Raw genomic sequence first — 20,417 nt, forward strand, 5'->3', positions numbered from 1 at the left:
AAATCGAACTAACACATCATCTCTTAAATTGAATAGTTTAGATGAGAAGAAGATATGATGGCTTAGAAAAACATTGTCCCTTTCCCAAATGTATTAGCTGACCACTGGTTTAGACTCGTAATGTTGCAAGTGGAGGCTATATAAATAAATAGTTACTTTTCAAACATCCCTGTGATGAGGTGTTATCTTGATACAACCCAAACTTATCCTCACTTTTAACCAACCAGTGTTGTAAGGTTTAGGTGAAATTTCCCCCATAATTTAGAATGATTTAAATATGTGCACACGCTACCTATAATTTGCTTCCTTTATGCTTGAAATTAAATTCAAAATGCATTAAAAACTGTAAAAATAAATAATTGTATGAGTAAAAAGTGCCTTAGTTTGGATCGTACATGCTTACTCACTGAGTTGTTGTTTACCCTATTTCCTTTTATTTATTCATTTGAGCTCATTTACTTACTAATTTATTATTTTTCAACAGCTGTGGCCACTTATACTTTAATTAATGTGATTAATTCGTCTGATCAACAGGTGCGGGGGGAAAAAAGAAGGTAATATCCAGTGTAAACCAGAGGGGGGCGCTAAGGGACAGTCATCTTGAAACAGAAGGAGACTCAACACCGGCTCTTTTCGGCGGGGCGGAGCTTAGACTTCAGTTCAACTGACCTGATTCATCGACGTGGTCGCTGTCGTAAAGTCACCGAGCATAGACGCGGAGGAGGTGGATTATTACTGATTCCCAGCCTGAGATTCAGAGCAGCACCTGCGGACAGGTGAGTCAAAGATGTCGCTACTGCTTCGTTAGCTCTCGCCAGTAGAAGCAGCAGCAGCGACTGCTCCAACGTATGGTTTATTTACATTAGTGAACATGGAGGCAGCGGTGCTCATGTCACTCGTCCACTCTCCATGACTGATACATACTGCAGAATTGTATTGTGGCGGATAAAGCTGTAAAAAAACGGATGGATTTATGATCTGAGTGGATTATGTTGTCTGTGTCCCTGTGTGTCATTCATCCTCCTGCAGGTTCATGTGAAGCTTTTTCCTCTAAAGCAGCGTCAGACACTTCCGTCTCTACTCCTGCTAAAACTTCTTTAAAGTATTTAACAGCATATAATGTTATGTGATGTAATGTTATTACACAGCTATGACGTCATTTGGAAGATAGGCAGGAACAACTACTTACTCTTACATACATTGTATCAGTGGCGGCGTTAAGGGGGGCGGAGTTTAGGACAGAAGCCCCCCAGGACAGTTGTCATGTCTACATGACAATTTATAAAATTATATATATGTATATATATATATATATATATATATATATATATATATATATATATATATATATATATATATATATATGCAGTTGTATTTTAAATTAAAATTCTGTTACATACTAGGGATGGAAATTGGTATCGGTATGGTCAAAATCACCGGATCAGATATCGGACAGATATTGAAAATGACACAATCCAATGCATGCATAGATAGATTGATTCTCAAGTTTGTGATATCGGTATCGGTAGATTCTCGAGTTTGTAATATTGTTATCCGTAGGTACTAGAGTTTGTGATATTGTTATCGGTACATGCTCAAGTTTGTGGTATTGGTGTCGGTAGATTCTGGAGTTTGTGGTATCGTTATCGGTAGATACATGAGCTTGTGATATCGTTATTGGTACATACTCAAGTTTGTGATATCGGTGTCGGTAGATTCTTGACTTTGTGATATCATTATTGGTAGATACCTGAGTTTGTGATATCGTTATTGGTAGATACCGGAGTTTGTGATATCGTTATTGGTAGATACCGGAGTTTGTGATATCGTTATCGGTAGATACCTGCGTTTGTGATATCGTTATTGATAGATACTCAATTTTGTGATATGATTACTGGTAGATACTCGAGTTTGTGGTATCGGTGTTGGTAGATTCTCGAGTTTGGGATATCGTTATCAGTAGATAAATGCGTTTGTGATATCGTTATTGGTAGTTTGTGGTATAGTTATCGGTAGATACTCAAGTTTGTGATATAGGTATCAGACACCAAGAAGTGGAATTGTCCCATCCCTCTCAAATTTTGATAATGCGACTGGGAGTGGAATTAGCATGCATCTACTCTAGTATACTTACAGTATAATTATGTTCAGTCAGACTCAAACTGTCCTGGAGGCTCTGTGAAGAATAATAGAAGAAACCGGTTCCAGAAGAATAAGACAACAATGAGACGAACTCACTGAGTCTCTCCACACTGAAGTTGCAAAACATCAGTTTCCATAAAGAAAAACCTTCCCAGTTTCCCAGTTACACCATAGAAAATGAATGAATTACAAACCTTGGAGCTGTGATCACATGAGTTTTAACAGCATGATGTAGCTGCAAGAGCTGATGTTGCAACAAGAACTTTAGTTGAGCTTCCGCACTGCTTATTCTACTTAGTTACATTTCTGTAGGGCTGAAACAATCACTCAATGAATCAATTATTAATAAGTTTTAGGGGTCTTTCAGTAATGCAAACTTGTGTGTGTGAGTGTTTTTTACACAAGCTTGGTGGCGATTGATAATCAACCCAGAGAGGGCGAGGGTTGTCTTTGTTGCAGACAGTTTTATGAATGAAAGGTGTTTCTCCTCCTTCCCTTTCAGCAGATATCTCACATGTTCTCATATCGGCACTGAACGTGGTCTATCTCCGTCTCACTTTCTCTCTGTCCTTCTCTGACTCCACTCCCAGATCCAGGAGTTGCAGGAGTTTGTTTTACCTCCTCCACTATGGCTGAGACTGAAGGGAAATTTGACTTTGCCATCGACCGTGGAGGCACTTTCACTGACGTGTTTGCCCGCTTGCCCGACGGTCGCGAAAGAGTCCTGAAACTGCTGTCTCGAGACCCACAGAACTATAAAGACGCTCCCACTGAAGGCATCCGCCGAGTCCTGGAAGAGGTAACGTAACAAGATGGGGAGGGATTAGTGTGGGGTTAGAGGTCACATGGAGGTTAAAATATGTTGGTGGTTTTTGCCTGACGATACAAAGGTCATGCATGTTGTTATTGGAGTTGGACTGAAAAAAGTCGTCCAAAGTCCTAAACCTCGTCAATCTTGAGTGATCTTGTGTAACATGACTGTTTTTACTTAAAAAAGTATGAAAATACACAATATTTTGCAGCTTTAGTGAGATTGAGCACTTTGCACCATCTAGTGGTCTGAAACATGATTTGATTTTCTTTTATGCTAATCCACAAAAAGTAAAGTTTTTACTTGTAACATAATTAAAAACAAGCAATATTATTTGTCTCAAAAGTGATATAATATCGGCATGCAAAATATCACGATATTTCACCGTATCAATTTTTACCCCCCACCCCTAGATGCAAGTGACATAGAATGTGGTGAAATGTAAACACAGATAATATATAGCTTTTCAATCGCCTGAAATTACAATTTTTTGTTTTTTTGACATATACCCAGAGATTCAGAGCAAGTTAAATTACATAAAAAGAACTCCACCAGTTACTAAAAAACCAAAACACTAAAAGCCTAAATTAACATTTAAAGACATAAAAAGACACCAGAGACCACACAATAATGTGTTTACATCACTATTGGAATGGCATTAATAGAGTGGTATGTGTTATTTGTCTGCGTGTAATGACAGGAAACGGGACGGGCCTTTCCTCGCGATCAGCCCGTGGAAACCTCACTCATCGGCTGGATCCGAATGGGCACGACGGTGGCGACCAACGCTTTACTGGAGAGAGAGGGAGAGAGAACGGCTCTCCTGGTCACCAAGGGCTTTAAGGACCTGCTGCACATTGGCACACAGGCCAGACCCAAGCTGTTTGATCTGGTTTGTCATCTTTGTTTTTCTTAAAACCACGGTTACAGTATATATGACACACACATACGGTACACTTGTTTGAATTAATTGAAAAGAATATTTTGCACTGCGTGCATTATACTGCAGTCTCGCCCAGGGCACCAAAATGCATAGGGCCGGCCCTGTCCTAAGTGTGAGTTTGACAAACTGCCTGATCAGCTTAAACATGTTCATGTGATCACCATCGTTATGTAACATGTACATTAAAACACACTGTATAGGCGGTGTTTACGAGTTGCTCGGGTACAGGGCTGTGGTCTCTGCAACATACTGCAGAGTTTATTTATTACCCTGTGTTGCAGAGAATGGAAACAGATCTTGGAGTTTGCCCCCTGACATGTTATTGAAGTTGTTACTCATCTATGAAGTCACCATAACGTGACATAACATTATTCAGTTGTTCTTCCACATTTTACGTTCATTTACTCTCACCGAATTTGACCTAACGCCTATGTTGCAATATGTTCTATCCATTCTTTTGTCCCTATAAGTGCGATGTGTAATCAGGATGTGTATATTAACAGGAGGTTGCAGTCCCTGAAGTGCTGTACGAGGAGGTGATAGAGGTGGATGAGCGCGTCGTCCTCATGCAAGATGGCTGCCAGCTGCCCAGGACGGATCCCAAACGTGTTGTCACAGGTGTGAAACAGAACTATGTGCACGTCTTGTGAATTTATTTTTCTGAAAGATAGACACTTATCCCCTTTTCTTGACAAGTACTCAATCCTGCAGTATGTAACTTTTCTTCTTATACTGTTTCTGTTTGGTCGTCATGAACATAAATTATGGGACATCAGTTGAATGCTTTGTCCATTTGACACTGTTTGTACAATACTTTGTTTTACTACTAAACTATTTATTGTCTGTGTGTGTGTGTGTGTGTGTGTGTGTGTGTGTGTGTGTGTGTGTGTGCGTGTGCGTTTCTCAGGCAGCACCGGGGATTCTCTGGAGGTGTGGAAGGAGCTCGATCTGAAGCATGTGGAAAAGGAGCTGCGAGGAGTTCTGTCTCGCGGGATCACCAGTGTGGCTGTGCTCCTGCTGCACTCGTACACGTCAGTAGTTCAACCTGTGCATGTTCACTTGTATTCACTTTCTTCTCTCACCGTTTACCTATTTGTTTTTGTCAATGAAAACGCACACCGTTCCTCTGCCTCTTCTTGTTTTCGAAGATTGTAAAGTCAATTAAGTATTTTCTACTTAATTGTCAATTAAGTAGAAAATAATGTCTTTATTCTTTGCCCCTGTATTTAAAGTATATTCAATTAAATTACGTGGGAACACAATTCAATAAATAGAATGATTCCAAAAGCACAAAAAGTTAAGCAGCTTGTATCACAACAGTGGTGAAACTCTGTCAGACCTTTTACGATTGGCTCGGTCCCTCTTGCTCTTTCTTCTCCTCAGGTGGTCCGACCATGAGAAAGCTGTGGGCGCCCTGGCTCGCACTCTGGGCTTCACCCAGGTGTCTCTGTCCAGCGAGGTCATGTCCATGGTGCGGGCGGTGCCTCGCGGTTACACGGTCTGCGCCGACGCCTACCTCACGCCCAACATCCGTCAGTATTTAAAAGGCTTCACCTCTGGATTTAAGGGTGGACTGAAGGTATGGTGGAATAGATTAATTAAGTCAAATGATAAATAAAGACATAATATTCAATATAGAAGATGTTTTAATTAAAAAAGCTGATAAATACAACCAAAAAAAGTGATACAAGTGGCAGTAAATGTAAATAAATGTGTTTAAAAGCTGCAGTAGGGTCAGCTGATCTCATACTGCGTTCCAAAGATGAGGAGCCACAACTGAAAATTATCCCTTGTTTCCCTGTGACGTCAGGATGTGGATGTATTGTTCATGCAGTCAGATGGCGGTCTGACTCCCATGGAGCAGTTCTGTGGTTCGCGGGCCATTCTGTCCGGCCCCGCCGGGGGTGTGGTGGGATATGCCGTCACCTCTTTCAGCCAGATGGAGAAGAAACCTGTAATTGGCTTTGACATGGGTGGTGAGTACAGTGAATGCTCTTCAGATTTTTTGTTTTGTTTCTAATTGTGGTCACTTTTATAAACTTTTTTTTTTCCCCTGCAGGAACCTCCACAGATGTGAGTCGATACGCTGGCCGGTACGAACATGTGTTCGAGGCCACCACAGCTGGAGTCACCCTGCAAGCACCGCAGCTGGACATCAACACTGTGGCTGCAGGAGGAGGATCCAGACTCTTCTTCAGGTCAGTGTGTTTTTCTCGGACACATCCACTGTAGATTCTGCTCATTTTACCGTTGACGTGTCTTGAATAACATAATAATATTCCTGAAAAGTGACTTTGTTATTTGTTCCAGTTTAGTTTGAACTCACTGAGTCACTTTAATGGGAGATGTGTTTGTTGTAAAACTCTTAAAGTCTACTTGTGTATGCTGAGTAAGCCTTTATTCAAATAAAGAATTAAAAAACGTGATGTTTTGAATGTTACTCACCTGTAACTGACATTTTGATGCTATAATCCAAGGCTTTTGTAAATTACAAAGGTCTGGCTTTTCTCCTTTTGATTCGTATTTCTAATCTTTCAGATCAGGGATGTTTGTGGTTGGACCAGAGTCTGCAGGTGCGCATCCAGGACCAGCATGCTACAGGAAAGGTGAATGGATGCTTCCTTTATTGTTCTTTAACTTTTTTTGTCCCTGTTTCACTGATCCTTTTCAATCCTCAACCTAGTAGATTTGATTGATTATACATACCCAGCTCACTTTCCCCCCCACTCCATCAGTGGTTTCATCCACTCTTTAGTTCAGACTTCATTCATCCATGTTCAAATCCAGGCACAAGGATAGGGAATGCAGCTGAATAATTGGGGTAAAATACCCTTTTAAATTAAGCTTCAGTTAAATATTTCTTCTGCAAAACAGGACAGAGCACTACTAGATATCCCCACAAAATATTAACTAATATACTCTGATACAAGGTTAAGAATTTAAAGATATTATTTATTTCCAACATATAATAATGATTATTTTCATTTCCTGTTCATAATTATAGGTTGTTTCATCCATGAATTGCAGAAAATGTTGTAAAATGTAATTCAGACAAACCAAAGATATTGATTTTATTGTCAGCCCCACTGATATTCAGAATTATTATGCAAGTTATGTTCCTGAGGATTCATTTTATTGTTGAACTACAGTTACAGTCAATCCAAAATGTTAACTAACCTCAAACCTGAATATTTAACTAAAGGCGTTTGTTAAATATCCTCTCCCAAGGAAGCTATAACTCAATAAACTAAATGAAAAACTAAAATCTTCCCATCTGACTTGTTTATTTTCATTTATTAGAGCCAGAGTAACAAATAAACAACTCAAAATTTACAAATGAACACTTCTGACACAAATATTAATTGATCAATATAACCACTCTTCTTTTCAATCACTGTCATAAGCCTTCCATCCATGGAGTCTCTTGATCTGTTGTTCCTAAAGAAGCTGGCGTCAATCACTTTAGGACCACATCCTGCCTCATTACATAAATACACATCACCTGATTGTGTTTAAATCCATTTAGCATTCAAGGTCATATAGCTTGGCGTTGGAAAATGTGCCTAAAAATGACAATAAGCTCAAAACTTGGAGTGCATGGAGTGTATGTTCAATCCAGAGATTGAACTAAATCCAAGTTTCAGGCGAATAAACTGGCTTATTGTAATGATTGCTCACAAAATGAAACATGACTCTGACTTGATTGTTGATGTACTCTGTTGGAGAGGTTTTGCTTTAACATTTCTCACAGACTGTGCTCAGTTTTGAACAGCAGAATAATAACTGATGTGTTCTAGGTGGCCCTCTGACTGTGACTGATGCTAACTTAGCCCTTGGACGACTCCTCCCTTCCTTTTTCCCAAAGATCTTTGGCCCCGGCGAGGACGAACCGCTGTCCTCGGAGGACACCATGAAGCATTTTCGTCTTCTCACCCAAGAGATCAATGTCTTCTTGTCTTCCAACCAGTCACAGGCATGAAATAATCAGTCAAGCTCTTCTTTTGTAATCTTAGTAACATTGCAGCTCATGCTATTTTTCTTTCATTTGAAGGTTACCACAAACGGAGCTCACAACCATACAGCGTCAAACGGCGATTCAGGGATGAGTGTGGAGGAGGTCGCCATGGGATTCATTCGTGTCGCGAATGAGGCCATGTGCCGGCCGATCAGAGCACTGACACAGGTCATTTGAGCTGCTCGGGCTTCTTGGAAAAATGTCTCCATTTGTTTAAGCTTGAAAAATATGAAAATCACATGTGGTTTTTTTTTCTCTCTCTCTCTCTCGTGTCATATCCCACACCCTCACAGGCGAAGGGCCATGACACTTCTCAGCATGTGTTGGCATGTTTCGGTGGCGCTGGTGGACAACATGCTTGTGCTATTGCCCGAGCACTGGGGATGAAGACTGTATTTATACACAAGTAAGGTGGAGCGACTGTGACTGACCTTTCCATAGACTGAATATAGTAATGGTCATCATTAGAGAAAGTCAGAGGTGAAGCATGGACGACAAAGAATCCACTTGATGTAAATTACTTTATTTAGCTTTTATCATTTGATTTTATCTGTTGGTTAAATGGGCCGTTTCTGTGAGACACAAGAACAGTCTGAACAGCATCGTCAAGGTCTGCTCTAAGATTATTGGAGTCCAGTTGCAGTTCACTCTGGAAAAACAGGTGGTACGGAACGCAAAAAGTATCTTTGGTCAACCTGACCATGTTCTTTCCAGTGAATTTGCTTTCATGCATCCAAATTCTTTAAGTCCTTCTACTATTAGGCTGTTAAATGCCCAGTGTCGAGGATAGTTGCTTGTTTCCTTGAGACCACACACTGAGCTGCTTCACTCACAGCTTGAATGTTGTCATATTGCTGTGTCATAGAAAGTTTTCTGAAACTGAGACCTCCCGTTGCGAATCCTCAAGCTTTGTGATTTAACCAGCAGGATGTCAGGTTTAGGGAAAATAGCTCAAATGTTTGAGCGCTCGCTTAGCATGCAAGAAGTGGTGGAATCGATGACCATAATATTATTCTCCAAGGAGACTTTTTAAAGTTTCTCCAACTATAAAATAGTATGTCTATCTATCTAATCTTTCACCGATGTCACTTGCAACCAGACACCCATTAGACAGGTGAAGATCTAGCAACTCAGGCCACTAACTTTTAATGGCACCATATGTAAGAATGTGGCCAAAAACGGTTACTACACTCAAATTCAAAATACCATGGTCTTTTAGGTATCGTTTTTCCACCATTGTAGCTTCGACGTACTGTAACTGGCAACCCGTGGTTGCTCGGCAGCTGACTCTACTGACTGCAATGATTGGTAGACGGCGGTCTCTGTGACATATTAAGAGGATTTTACGATCAGTTGCTTTAGATTTATTACATAATGCACCTTTAAATCAAGTAGGATCACTTTTAGACCTCAATTCAAATATTTCCTAGGCTATTTTATATACATTCTATGGTCCTTTCCTGAATTATTTGACTGAAAGTAGTGACGGCTTTTATTCATGTGCAGTCTCTTTGTCATCGACGTGTGCACGTGTTTCTCAGGTACAGCGGCGTACTCTCAGCCTACGGCCTGGCTCTCGCTGACGTAGTGGAGGAGGTGCAGGAGCCGTGCTCGCTGCAGTACGAAGAGCGATGTTTCGGCGAGCTTGACCGGAGGGTGGAGCGACTGTCCAAACGCTGCCGCGACACACTCTGCGCACGTGACTTCAACAGGTCAGCGCCTTTTAAAAAAACATAGCATACTTTGAATTTTTTTCACTGCTATAAAAACACTCAAGACATTTAAAGAGTTGGGGCCCAGCCTGAAAAAAGCCAAGTCAGCCTGGACTGGGGGATATTTTGAAGAGCACTATATTTGGAGGCAAGACCTGAATGTGTGGGTTTCAACAGGTCCTTGAAATACTTGAAAGTTTGTGAAGCGAAAAAAATTGTCAAAGCCCTTGAAAATATTTAAAAAATCACCCCTAAAATGACATTTGTGCAAGAAAGAACTTAAATTGTTTTTTTTTTGTTTTGTTTCAACACCAGTGATCAGATAACCACAGAGGTTTTCCTCCACCTGCGTTATGAGGGCACAGACTGTGCGCTCATGGTTACGGCTGCCGGTTACCCCAGCGACGCTCAGTCCTGTCAAGCAGGAGATTTTCGCAGTGCCTTCACCAAACGGTTAGCTTTCTGTTTAATCCTAATGTTCACAGTTGTTTTTCCACAGGTGAGAGGCTCGGTAATCTGTTGAGATGGCATTTATTTGCATTCATTCTGGTTTTACGACTGCTTTTTCACTTCTTTCATATCTCACGCATCATTTTCTCTTTTAGTTACTTGAAGGAATTTGGATTCACCATCCCAGACAGACCCATCATGGTGGATGACATCAGAGTGAGGGGCTGTGGAAGATCTGGTATCAAATCTGTGTATAAAACAAATATGGGATCCAAACATGCCAAGCCTGTCGCGGTATATGAACACACACCTTAATATTTAATGTACATGTATATACATAGACTCTCTCTTCCATAACCATCTCAATCTTCCATTATGCAAATATATTCAGCCTCGTTATCTCTGTTCTTCTCTGTAGATGACCAAGTGTTACTTTGAAGATGGTTACCTGGACACTAGTGTGTATCTGTGGGAGGAGCTGCCATGTGGTGGCACCATCCAGGGTCCGGCCATTATAATCGACAAGAACAGGCATGCTTTTGCTCTTCATTCAAATTCTTAATATTTTAAATTGATTCAGACATTAATTCTGCTCGTTCCTTATGCAGTACCATCCTGGTGGAGCCATGCTGTGAGGCCCACCTGACAGAAGGGGGCGACGTTTGCATTAATGTTGGATCGGACCCTCGCTGTGCTCTGGGCACTGAGCTCAACACTGTGCAGCTCTCCATCTTCTCCCACCGCTTCATGAGCATAGCAGGTATATTAGCAACAGAGAACAGGACATGACAAGGTTGTTGGGTAGAAATTAGGTGCATGGACACAGGGTGCATGGATTGAAGTAAAGCCTGGATTATATTTCAGTTTTTATCTTCCCTCTACAGAGCAGATGGGCCGAGTTCTCCAGAGAACGTCCATTTCTACCAACATCAAGGAACGCCTCGACTTCTCCTGCGCTGTGTTCGGCCCAGATGGCGGCCTCGTGTCCAACGCGCCTCACATACCCGTTCACCTGGGTGCCATGCAAGAGACTGTCCAGTACCAGGTAAATAAAGACTGTGTGTGTCTGTGTGCAGTCATAACACAATTGACCAAGGCAGAGTCACCGTACATTCTCGCTACTCTGCTTTTTCAGATCAGAACACTGGGGAATGAGCTGAGAGAAGGGGACGTACTTCTGAGTAACCACCCATGTGCCGGGGGCAGCCATCTTCCGGACCTCACTGTCATCACACCAGTCAGTCTGTCTAGTTGTCTTTACTTCTTTTCTTTTCACAATTTACAAAATTGACTCGAGTGCTATTGAAGAGGACTAAAAAATCTCCAGCAAAAATGGAAGATTGACTTTTTATGTATGGCTTATGTTTCCCTCTTCTCACTTCAGGTGTTTAGAAAAGAGTTGAGCAAGCCGGTGTTCTTTCTGGCCAGCAGAGGGCACCACGCTGACATAGGTGGCATCACTCCAGGCTCCATGCCCCCTCATTCCACAACCCTTGAGCAGGAAGGCGCCGTCTTCACGTCTTTCAAACTTGTCACTGGTGGGGTCTTCCAGGAAGAAGGTAAGAGATGAGGAGATAAGAGAATTAAAGTGAGGCACTTTACACAGTTTCAATTATTATAGAGACCCAAAAGGGACACAATGAGCAATATATACTGTGGCTTTAAAAGAGCACATATATTGAATATATAAATCAAAGAGTTTAATAAATGAGACTTGGGAGTCCAAATATTTATAGTGTACTTTAACTTTCACTTTCTTCACTCAGTTTCCTGTCATGCTTTTCTATTTGTGTCTCCTCTCGTGTTGCGTTTCTCCCTGGGCCTTTCCTTCCATCTCCATATCAGCTGTAACTGAAGCACTGATGGCTCCGGCCCAGTACCCAGACTGCTCTGGGACTCGTAATCTCCATGACAACCTGTCAGACCTGCGAGCTCAGGTGGCGGCCAATCAGAGAGGCAGCCAGCTGGTGGCGGAGTTGATTGACAGCTATGGACTGGCTGTGGTGCAAGCCTACATGGGGTACATTCAGGTAAGCGTGTCTTCCATGTAAAGTCTGTGTAAAATGACGACAACGATATGATCGATATGAGTTGTAACACTATCGCCTGTTTGACAGAGTAACGCAGAGCTAGCAGTGAGGGACATGCTGAGAGACTTTGCACGTCGTCGACGGCAACAGACTGGATCCTTGGAGGTGGAGTCGGAGGATTTCATGGATGATGGGACGCCAATCAGGCTGCGAGTCCAAATTAATGAAGAAGAGGTGAGCAGTGGGGAATCTACTCAGGATATTATTCACTTAATTTTCAGCACAATATGTTAAACCTAATATACTGCGTATACATTACAAATCTGCATGTAAGAGTTGACATCCTTCATTATAGGGCAGTGCAGTGTTTGATTTCACGGGAACTGGGACAGAGGTGTGGGGGAACTGCAACGCTCCTCGGGCTATCACCCTCTCTGCCCTCATCTACTGCCTGCGCTGCATGGTCGGACAGGACATCCCGCTCAACCAGGTAACCGTCTTTTATTTAGGTTAGTTTCACCCTCCAGTGAAGCACAAACACAGCAGCACAGGGTTAATAATGAGTGACACTAAGTAGTGTTAAATAAATGAAGAAAGCACTATAGCCTTGATAGAACAGGATGTAAATGGAAATAATAGAAATGGTCTTCAGAAATCAAATATTATTAGGATTATCTCATTCATATTGTCGGTTTTTTTTCGCGGGTAGGGTTGTCTCGCGCCAATCAAAGTCATCATCCCTCTTGGCTCGATCCTCCAGCCTTCCCACAATGCAGCTGTGGTTGGAGGAAATGTCCTCACGTCCCAGAGAGTGGTTGACGTCATCTTTAAGGCATTTGAAGTATGCGCCGCTTCGCAGGTACAAACAATCATGTTGGTTAATGGGGGGAAAAAATGGTTGTACCTTTAGTGTGAACGTGGAATATTTAAAGATGTGTGTCTTTATTTCTTTGCTTAAATCGATTAGGGCTGCATGAACAACATTTCATTTGGCACCGAGACGGTTGGTTACTATGAAACAGTTGCTGGGGGAGCAGGGGCGGGGCCAGGTTGGAATGGACGCAGTGGAGTTCACAGTCACATGACCAACACCCGCATCACTGACCCTGAGATCCTGGAGAAGAGGTAGAGCCTCAGTCAAAGAAATTTCGTTTTCTTTTTTTTCTTTTTTTTTGTGAAATTGTTGGGTTTTTTAATTTGTTCCTGTCCGATTTGTTCAGGTATCCAGTGATTTTAGAGCAGTTCTCGCTGCGGCCCGACTCAGGAGGCGCAGGGAAGCACTGCGGTGGAGACGGTGTGATCCGGAAACTTCTGTTCAGGAACAAGGTGGTTCTGTCTGTACTGACAGAGAGACGATCCACTCGGCCCTATGGCCTCAAAGGTAAACACTCAAAAAACAATACCTTTATTATCCTTGTACAAAACAAACAAATTGGAATGTAATCTGCAACCAATGCATCCTCTGTGTTCACTACTGTGTCTCCTCAGGGGGAGAGGATGGCGCAGCAGGACTGAACCTGCTCCAAAGGGCAGACGGCAGACACCTCAACCTAGGAGCCAAAACTAGTGTCACTCTACAGCCTGGGGTAAGACTGCACCATTTAGTATTATTATTATTAGAATAAGTGTAACAAAAATATATATTTTAAATTCAAGGAAACCTTACTGTTGTAAGTTGTGTAGATATTAAAGAAATAATATGTAACATTTCTACATTAAAATATATAATATATAATTTCCCACTAGGGATGAATACAATTCATAATAAAAGTTCTCACTGCCATTTGCTGCGCTGTCTGTCAACTCTGTCTTTTGTTATTGTTTTTTCTAGCAGCAGACATTACATACCGTGCTTTTAAATGGTGTCCTATGACGAAACAAGGGAAAATTACATTGCCGTCTTTATTTATCTATCTATCCATCCATCCTTTATTTAGCCAGGAAGGTCCGATTGAGATACAAGATCTCTTCTTCCATGGAGTCTTGGTCAAGATAGCAGCATAAATAGTTCATTCTGGGAACATTTAAAGTGGTAGACCTGATGCTGTAGTTACTGGGGTGGTATGATAAGAGGCTAGAAACATACATAGGAAGTTTACCTAACAAAGCATTTGTTACAGAGTGTATTTATTTTTTCCTAATGTTGTATTTATTGCAGTTTATTGACCTAATTATTACAAATCTTAAAGAGACAGTGCTGGCAGTGCTATTATTTTTTTATTATTATTTTTCACTTGGTTTAATAGTGATTTCCACGGTGTGGGCCATGGCCCCCAGTTGGGCGTTTGTAGGTACTGCAGGTGGGCTGTGAGAGGTCATTTAAAATTAAATAATACTACATTTAAATTTGTTTTATAAATGAAATTTTTAGTATGTAAGGAAATACATTATTGAGCCTATAAATGTGCTGATCAGTATTGTGATTTAAGATTTATGTTTGCAGAAAATGTTTAGAATTAATGTTGGGCTTGTACGGCTAGTGTAAGTATTAAGTGTGTCGTTTGTTTGTGTCCCGCTACAGGACATGTTCTGCCTCTACACTCCCGGTGGAGGAGGATATGGAGGAGAGGAGGACACCAACAACAGGCCTAAGACCAAGCGCAGGCGCTTGAATGAGACTTTTCTCGAGAGAGGCAGCGTATTTGAATACCGGATGGCACAAGAGGGAGTGTGAGAAGGAATGAGAAATCAGGAGATGACGAAAAACATGCACACAAGAAAATCTTTGATGTAGATTAAAACAGTAGGAGCAGGTTTAATCCCTGTACAATGATGAATTAAGACTAAGATTGTAGGCCAGTGACATTTTAACGGATTCTAATTTGAACTTTTTTAGTCAACACCACTCTTAATTAACTTTACATCCATTAACTACTGTATAGTGCTCATCCTCGCTGTTAGGATTGAACACTTTGGACAAAAGGCACAATTCACTTTTTAAATGACTTGAATACAAACACCTCACCTGTTAATTTAACAATTAAACCCAGTTTCTGCTGATGAGATTGTCCACTTTTTTTTGCTAATTGGTTGCAATCTTTTGTAAAACAATTTAAAACGGTGCTTATTTTTGGGTTTTATACCAAGCATTACTTTGGTTCCAATGTATATATAGTCATTCAGGTAAATTCATGACCACTCCAAAGACTACTTGTATGCATGTATGTGTTTTGGAGGGGGGATGGCGTCAAACTGACCCTTCCTCCCTCCTCTGGGTGAGGAACGATCAGGGAGCAGGGGAACGAGGATGGTGAGGGAGTGCAGGCATGCGTAAGGCAGCTGATAAAAAGGAGAGTGGTCACAGCAGTGGAAGCAGCAGGAGGTTGACGGCTGCTGGACTGATGATGTAAATCGGCTGTGCGTGTGTGTGTGAGCTGAAAACTCCTCTGCAGATACCACGCACTGTCGATCAAAGATAGTTTTCTGTTTGTTTATGAATTGCAATTCCTGTGGTAAATCAATCCAACATACTGGTGGACTTTTTTTTTTTTAAACTTCCTGTTGTGTTTACAGACCAAGGCAGTCTGGTATCAAGCACTTAAACCTTTTTAAAACCACGTTAAATTAAGTAGAATCCAACATTCACACCATAAAATGAGCACCATTTTGTTTATGATTGTGCGGTTTCACTTATTGAGCAGCACAATTAAAATAAACAGCATTTTATTAATCTGTACCCGATTAAACTCCATTACATTCTTTTCGTACTCTGAGATGAACTTTCACTGCAGCTCCAGCACTGTTACAGGTACATGGTGAGAAAGTAAGAAAACATTCAGCCGTCATATGGTGGGCAGACATTTAAAAAACAAGTTCCTTTGGTCATGTCATCATAATATTAAAATAGTGCAAATAACCAGCAGTGCAAACGTTCATAGGAACCGTAATGTCCCAGTCTGAGGTAGATTAGTGGTCGTTGTATAGCAGTAGATTGTCGTGTAAACATGGCAGCAGCTTTTTTACTGATTGAAAAAAATTTTAAGTTAACACCAAAATGAAAGGGAAGGAATGTAAGCAGTCTAGATTGAGTGCAGTGCAAAGAGAACTGAGGTAGATGTTTTTTGTTGAAGTTGGTTCTGAAAAACGCCTGAGCTTTAAAAAATATATATATATGTAAATCACAGGTTTTCATCTTCTAAAAAAACATAAATCCGTCAACAGCACTGTCTGCAGTTGAGAGGACTTTTGCATATACTCTTCTCTTCAGCTGGAGGAAATGAGTGAGACTCGGTTGCAGCAGATAACACAGTGTCGCTCTCTATCTTGATTGAACCTCACTCCCTGCATCATTGTGGTTTGGCGTCCGTGTGACAGATTGTGTCTTTTGTTTGTGACCCTGTGTCTTTCAGTCAGTACTGAGGGTAACGGTTTAACGGAGGCCCGTTCTGCAGGGCGTACTGACTTGGCGGTTGATGGTGCGCGTGAGAGTTCGGATTGGCTGGTACCAGGACGTCGAAAACGCTCTTGTTTGGAGGCACCGACTGCAACATATTGTCAAGGTCCATGATGAGGGGAGGGGCTTGGACTGAAACCCGTCCACTGGGGAGAATAGGCCAATATGTGTGCCCTAAGAAGTGACCAGGAGCGACAGGAGAGCTGCCATAGTTATAAAGGGGAAGTCCACCGTGCAGTGGCATGATAGGACCGCCGTTGAACCTCATGCTGGGTGGGGCAACAGCATTGGGGGGAGCATATTTGGCGTAGGAGGTAGGGAGCTCCCATGGCGGTGCGGAATTCTCCCGTCTGGCTGATTTGTGCAGTGGTGGTCGATAATCCTCATACCCATCAGACCCTGCTTCGCCATCTGGGGGAACACGCTTCCCAGACAGGGACACCCCCTTCCATTCTTCATCAGAGGAAGAAGAGGAGGTAGAAGCTGGGCTGGCAGAGCTGGCAGAGGCACTACGGGCAGAAGACATGTAGCGTGGCCGCAGAGGAGGAGAGGGCCGAGGGTGCTCCACTTCACCCCAGCACTCCCTGGAAGACACGTCCACGTCCCCGGATGCACTCGTCGGTCGGAGGCTGTGTAGCAGGGAGTCGATGGCAAAGGATGAGTCCAGCTTAGGTCGGTACAAGTCCTCCTGCGGCAGGGAAGGGTTTCCGGCACGCATGGGAAGGAGGGAGGTCACGGGGTCAGGGGTCGGCTCAGATTCTGGCTTGCATCCTTGTAAGATGTATGGAGCCAGGTCCTGGGCAAAGATTGTCTCATCCTGACGCGACACGGCCGTGTTCTGCCTCTTGAGGAGTTCCAGAGGAACACGGCTCAGCTCCACTGCCCAGAAATTGCCTTTGCCCTGAGGCTTACCTGGGTCCTTCAGCACCTACAGGTAGCAGGAGAATCAGAGTTCAAACACTTTTCCTAATGGCAGTTTTTAACCCATTACAGAGAGAAATGTATTTCTTCAAATACGTAAAGTTCATACTCAAAATGATTATTTCACATTTTAAAATTAAAAATGTAACTATTTTGTAAGAGCAGAAGGATAAAGAAAATTCAAAAAACAGAAGCAAACAAGGCTCAAGGCCCCTTATTTTTTTTAAATCTCCTAACAAGTAAACTTCTCAGTTGTCAGAGAGCCATTTGTTGTGAAAGACATTTAAGTTCAATATTCATTGATCTGACACATTGGGAGTTATTTTTTTAAGTTTCATCACACAAACCTTCACAAAGCAGTCGTACGATGAGAGGTTGTGTCGCACTGAATCCCGCCAGCCCTTGTAGTTTCCTTTGAAAAATGGGAAGAGGGTACTGATCTCCTTCAGGATCTGCAAAATAAAAAGAGACGAACATGAGCACAGATAACTTCTATACATTAACTTCATTCATTGTGGGTTCACTTGGAGTACGAACAGATATTTACTGAAGATGTGGAGGCCAAAAACTACTGCTGTACACTTCCGTGGACTGTTTTTTTAGTAATTAAAATCAAAAAGGTGTGGATTATAGCTGTTTTTAAATGGGCAGATTAATGTGATAAAGATCCTGTTAGAGCAACTCAAACATGATTCACTATCTTATCACTTTCCTTTTACAGATCAGTGTCTGGTTTCACCTTATCAAAGCCAAACCAAGAATGGCAGGAATGAGAGTCACTCAAGTGTCACCCAGAGGTGGCTGGTTTGTGTCACTCTGTAAAACTGCAAAGTTTGGCCATCTGGCCATGCGTTGATTATAGAGTAAATAAAAATATATGTGGACGTCATTTCCAGATGAAAACGCAGTGGATTCTTGAGAATTTGAGTGATTTTCAACAATAATAAATACTTCAGAGGTGACATGCGTCAGGATAAAAGTATCGTGACTAAAACACATAAATACTCAGTTGTATTCACAAACTTATATTCTTAATTACCTCAGACAATGTCAGTTTCTTCTCCGGCGACCTTTGGATGACCATAGCAATCATGGCAAGATACGAGTATGGTGGTTTTGGATACCGCTGATAGTTCTTCTTCTTCCCATCGTTGCTCTTACTTTTCTTATTTTCGTTGATCCACGAATCCCGATTCACAGGTTCATGTTTGATGCTGGCGTCCTGTAGTCTGCTCGGGAACGGTGCGCGCGGTGCTGCGGCTTTATCCATAAATGGCTTGGCACCGGTGAAGTGTTCGGGGCGCGCTGTGTGCTTCTCCATGCGCGGCTGCTGCTGCTGCTGCTGCTGCTGAGGAACCGTCTGAGCTGGAGAACGAGACCAGTGATGGGCCGGAGAGTTCCACGTTACTCCGGCGGAGAGAAAAGTCTTCTGCCCATGTCTGTGTAAGTCAAGTTGATGGTCGTAGTGTTCTCCGGTGTGGGACAGAGCGGGTGGTGCCAAGAGACTGTGCTCCGGCCAGTGCTTTGTCATGCTGATCAGCCCAGGGGGAAAATCGGCCAGTGTAGTTCGGACAGGAGCACGGAGAGAGGGGGGAGGGAGGCCAAAGAGCCGGTCCTTAACTTCTGGCAGACTGCTGGCTCCAGGCTGACTCTATTTGAAGAGCAAACAATTAACAGTTTCATGTAAATCCCGCTGCGTAATCGAGGAGAGAATGACGCGTTATCTGAGAGCAGAATGAGTGATCGCCTGGGGGGCGGGGGTGGTGGCTGGAGGGGGGGTTGTTGAGGGCACAGTCGAGAGAAGAGACAGTAAACCTGTAAATAACCCTTTAGGTGATATCAACATACAATTTACAACACATTCTGAGGGTCCCAGTTTGCTTTGGAAACAGTGCCAAGATTTACGCACAGACGCTGTGGTAAAACACAGTGGTAACTTGTGGTAAATTAATACATTTTGAGTCAAACAAAGTATTTTCAAACAATGTTTGATTTTACTCTGCCCATAAAAAGTGCACTTCATAAACTGCAGGTCGTATTAATGATACTGAAAGCGTGGGTAAAACTCGAGGGGGCGGGGTGCTGGTGGGATACTTGAGAGAATTCATCCCGATTGAAGTTGCATGCAATCAACAATTTTTGGCACGCAATATACACGCGGAGGAGCTAATAAACAAAGTGAAAGATGAGGATTTGTCAGAAGAATAATGGACCGAATCAAAATAATAAAATGATCTGGAACGTATTGCAGACTGTGAGAAATCCACAGCTTCCGAGTATCTGTATCATCTCATTTCAGAAGCAGAAATCATTCATGTCTTGACTTTTCTACCCTGAGGACATCTCACACATTGGAATTGGTCAGCGCGGACACAGAATAAAGAATTCGGAGCCGTAATTTTGGAGCAGTGAGAGCGCGCAGTGCTGTGCGCACAGTAGGATTCCCCTCTGGGACTTTGCAGGATTGCAATTCAGTGTCGAAGGACTAAGTTTCGGGAATGCACGTCTTTTGTTCAGGTTAACGCAGTGCTAATGTGCGGACCCTTGCTTCCCAGCAAGACAGTGAAAACAAGTTGGATTAGACACAAACCCATTGTGGAGCTGGCATGGAGACTGTCCCCCCCTTCCCAGAGATGCTGTTTTGCATGTGACGAAATACAGGGTCTATTCAACACCATTTGTGCGCTTTCTGGCGCTTACAAGCTGCAAAGTGTTGTATAAGGCAGGACATTCACACCTTAAACAGGAGCAATCATGCCCCCCCCCCCACTACCACCATGACCACCATCACTACCAGCAACTGCTGGGAAACACCCTCACAATATCTCCCAAACAAAAACTAACATGAGAATCAACAACCAACAACTTTCTGTATCGTGCAAATGACACTGACCTCTTGATGTTATTATGGTTTGTGCGTGTTCAGCTTGAGGTACCACATCTGCCAAGATAAAGAAACTGAACTATCTTGAATCAAATGTGTCTCTTTCTTTCACACTA

The 20,417-nt window shown here is 42.4% G+C and overlaps 2 protein-coding genes across 2 annotated transcripts; one reads left to right on the plus strand and one right to left on the minus strand.

Moving 5' to 3' along the window:
• The first annotated feature begins 696 nt into the window (after positions 1-696).
• oplah (5-oxoprolinase, ATP-hydrolysing) lies at positions 697-15,043 on the plus strand. Its single transcript, XM_083901917.1, has 28 exons — positions 697-776; positions 2,733-2,941; positions 3,654-3,845; positions 4,400-4,514; positions 4,804-4,927; positions 5,280-5,475; positions 5,707-5,872; positions 5,956-6,094; positions 6,435-6,502; positions 7,694-7,869; positions 7,972-8,079; positions 8,205-8,317; positions 9,453-9,623; positions 9,939-10,076; positions 10,229-10,367; positions 10,492-10,604; positions 10,682-10,833; positions 10,958-11,118; positions 11,209-11,310; positions 11,458-11,632; positions 11,919-12,103; positions 12,191-12,337; positions 12,459-12,593; positions 12,813-12,962; positions 13,071-13,228; positions 13,324-13,484; positions 13,592-13,689; positions 14,625-15,043. The coding sequence occupies exons 2-28, from the start codon at positions 2,771-2,773 to the stop codon at positions 14,775-14,777; spliced, it is 3,906 nt and encodes a 1,301-aa protein (XP_083758043.1). The 5' UTR covers positions 697-776; positions 2,733-2,770; the 3' UTR covers positions 14,778-15,043.
• Positions 15,044-16,452: 1,409 nt separating this feature from the next.
• On the minus strand, positions 16,453-18,948 carry foxh1 (forkhead box H1; the record flags this gene model as incomplete). The annotated part of the gene is made up of 3 exons (XM_083902011.1): positions 16,453-17,424; positions 17,765-17,869; positions 18,457-18,948. The coding sequence occupies 3 exons, from the start codon at positions 18,946-18,948 to the stop codon at positions 16,453-16,455; spliced, it is 1,569 nt and encodes a 522-aa protein (XP_083758137.1).
• Between the last annotated feature and the right edge of the window lie 1,469 nt (positions 18,949-20,417).

The sequence above is a fragment of the Microchirus variegatus genome (genome assembly GCF_963457635.1).
Source record: "Microchirus variegatus genome assembly, chromosome: 15".
Lineage (NCBI taxonomy): Eukaryota > Metazoa > Chordata > Actinopteri > Pleuronectiformes > Soleidae > Microchirus > Microchirus variegatus.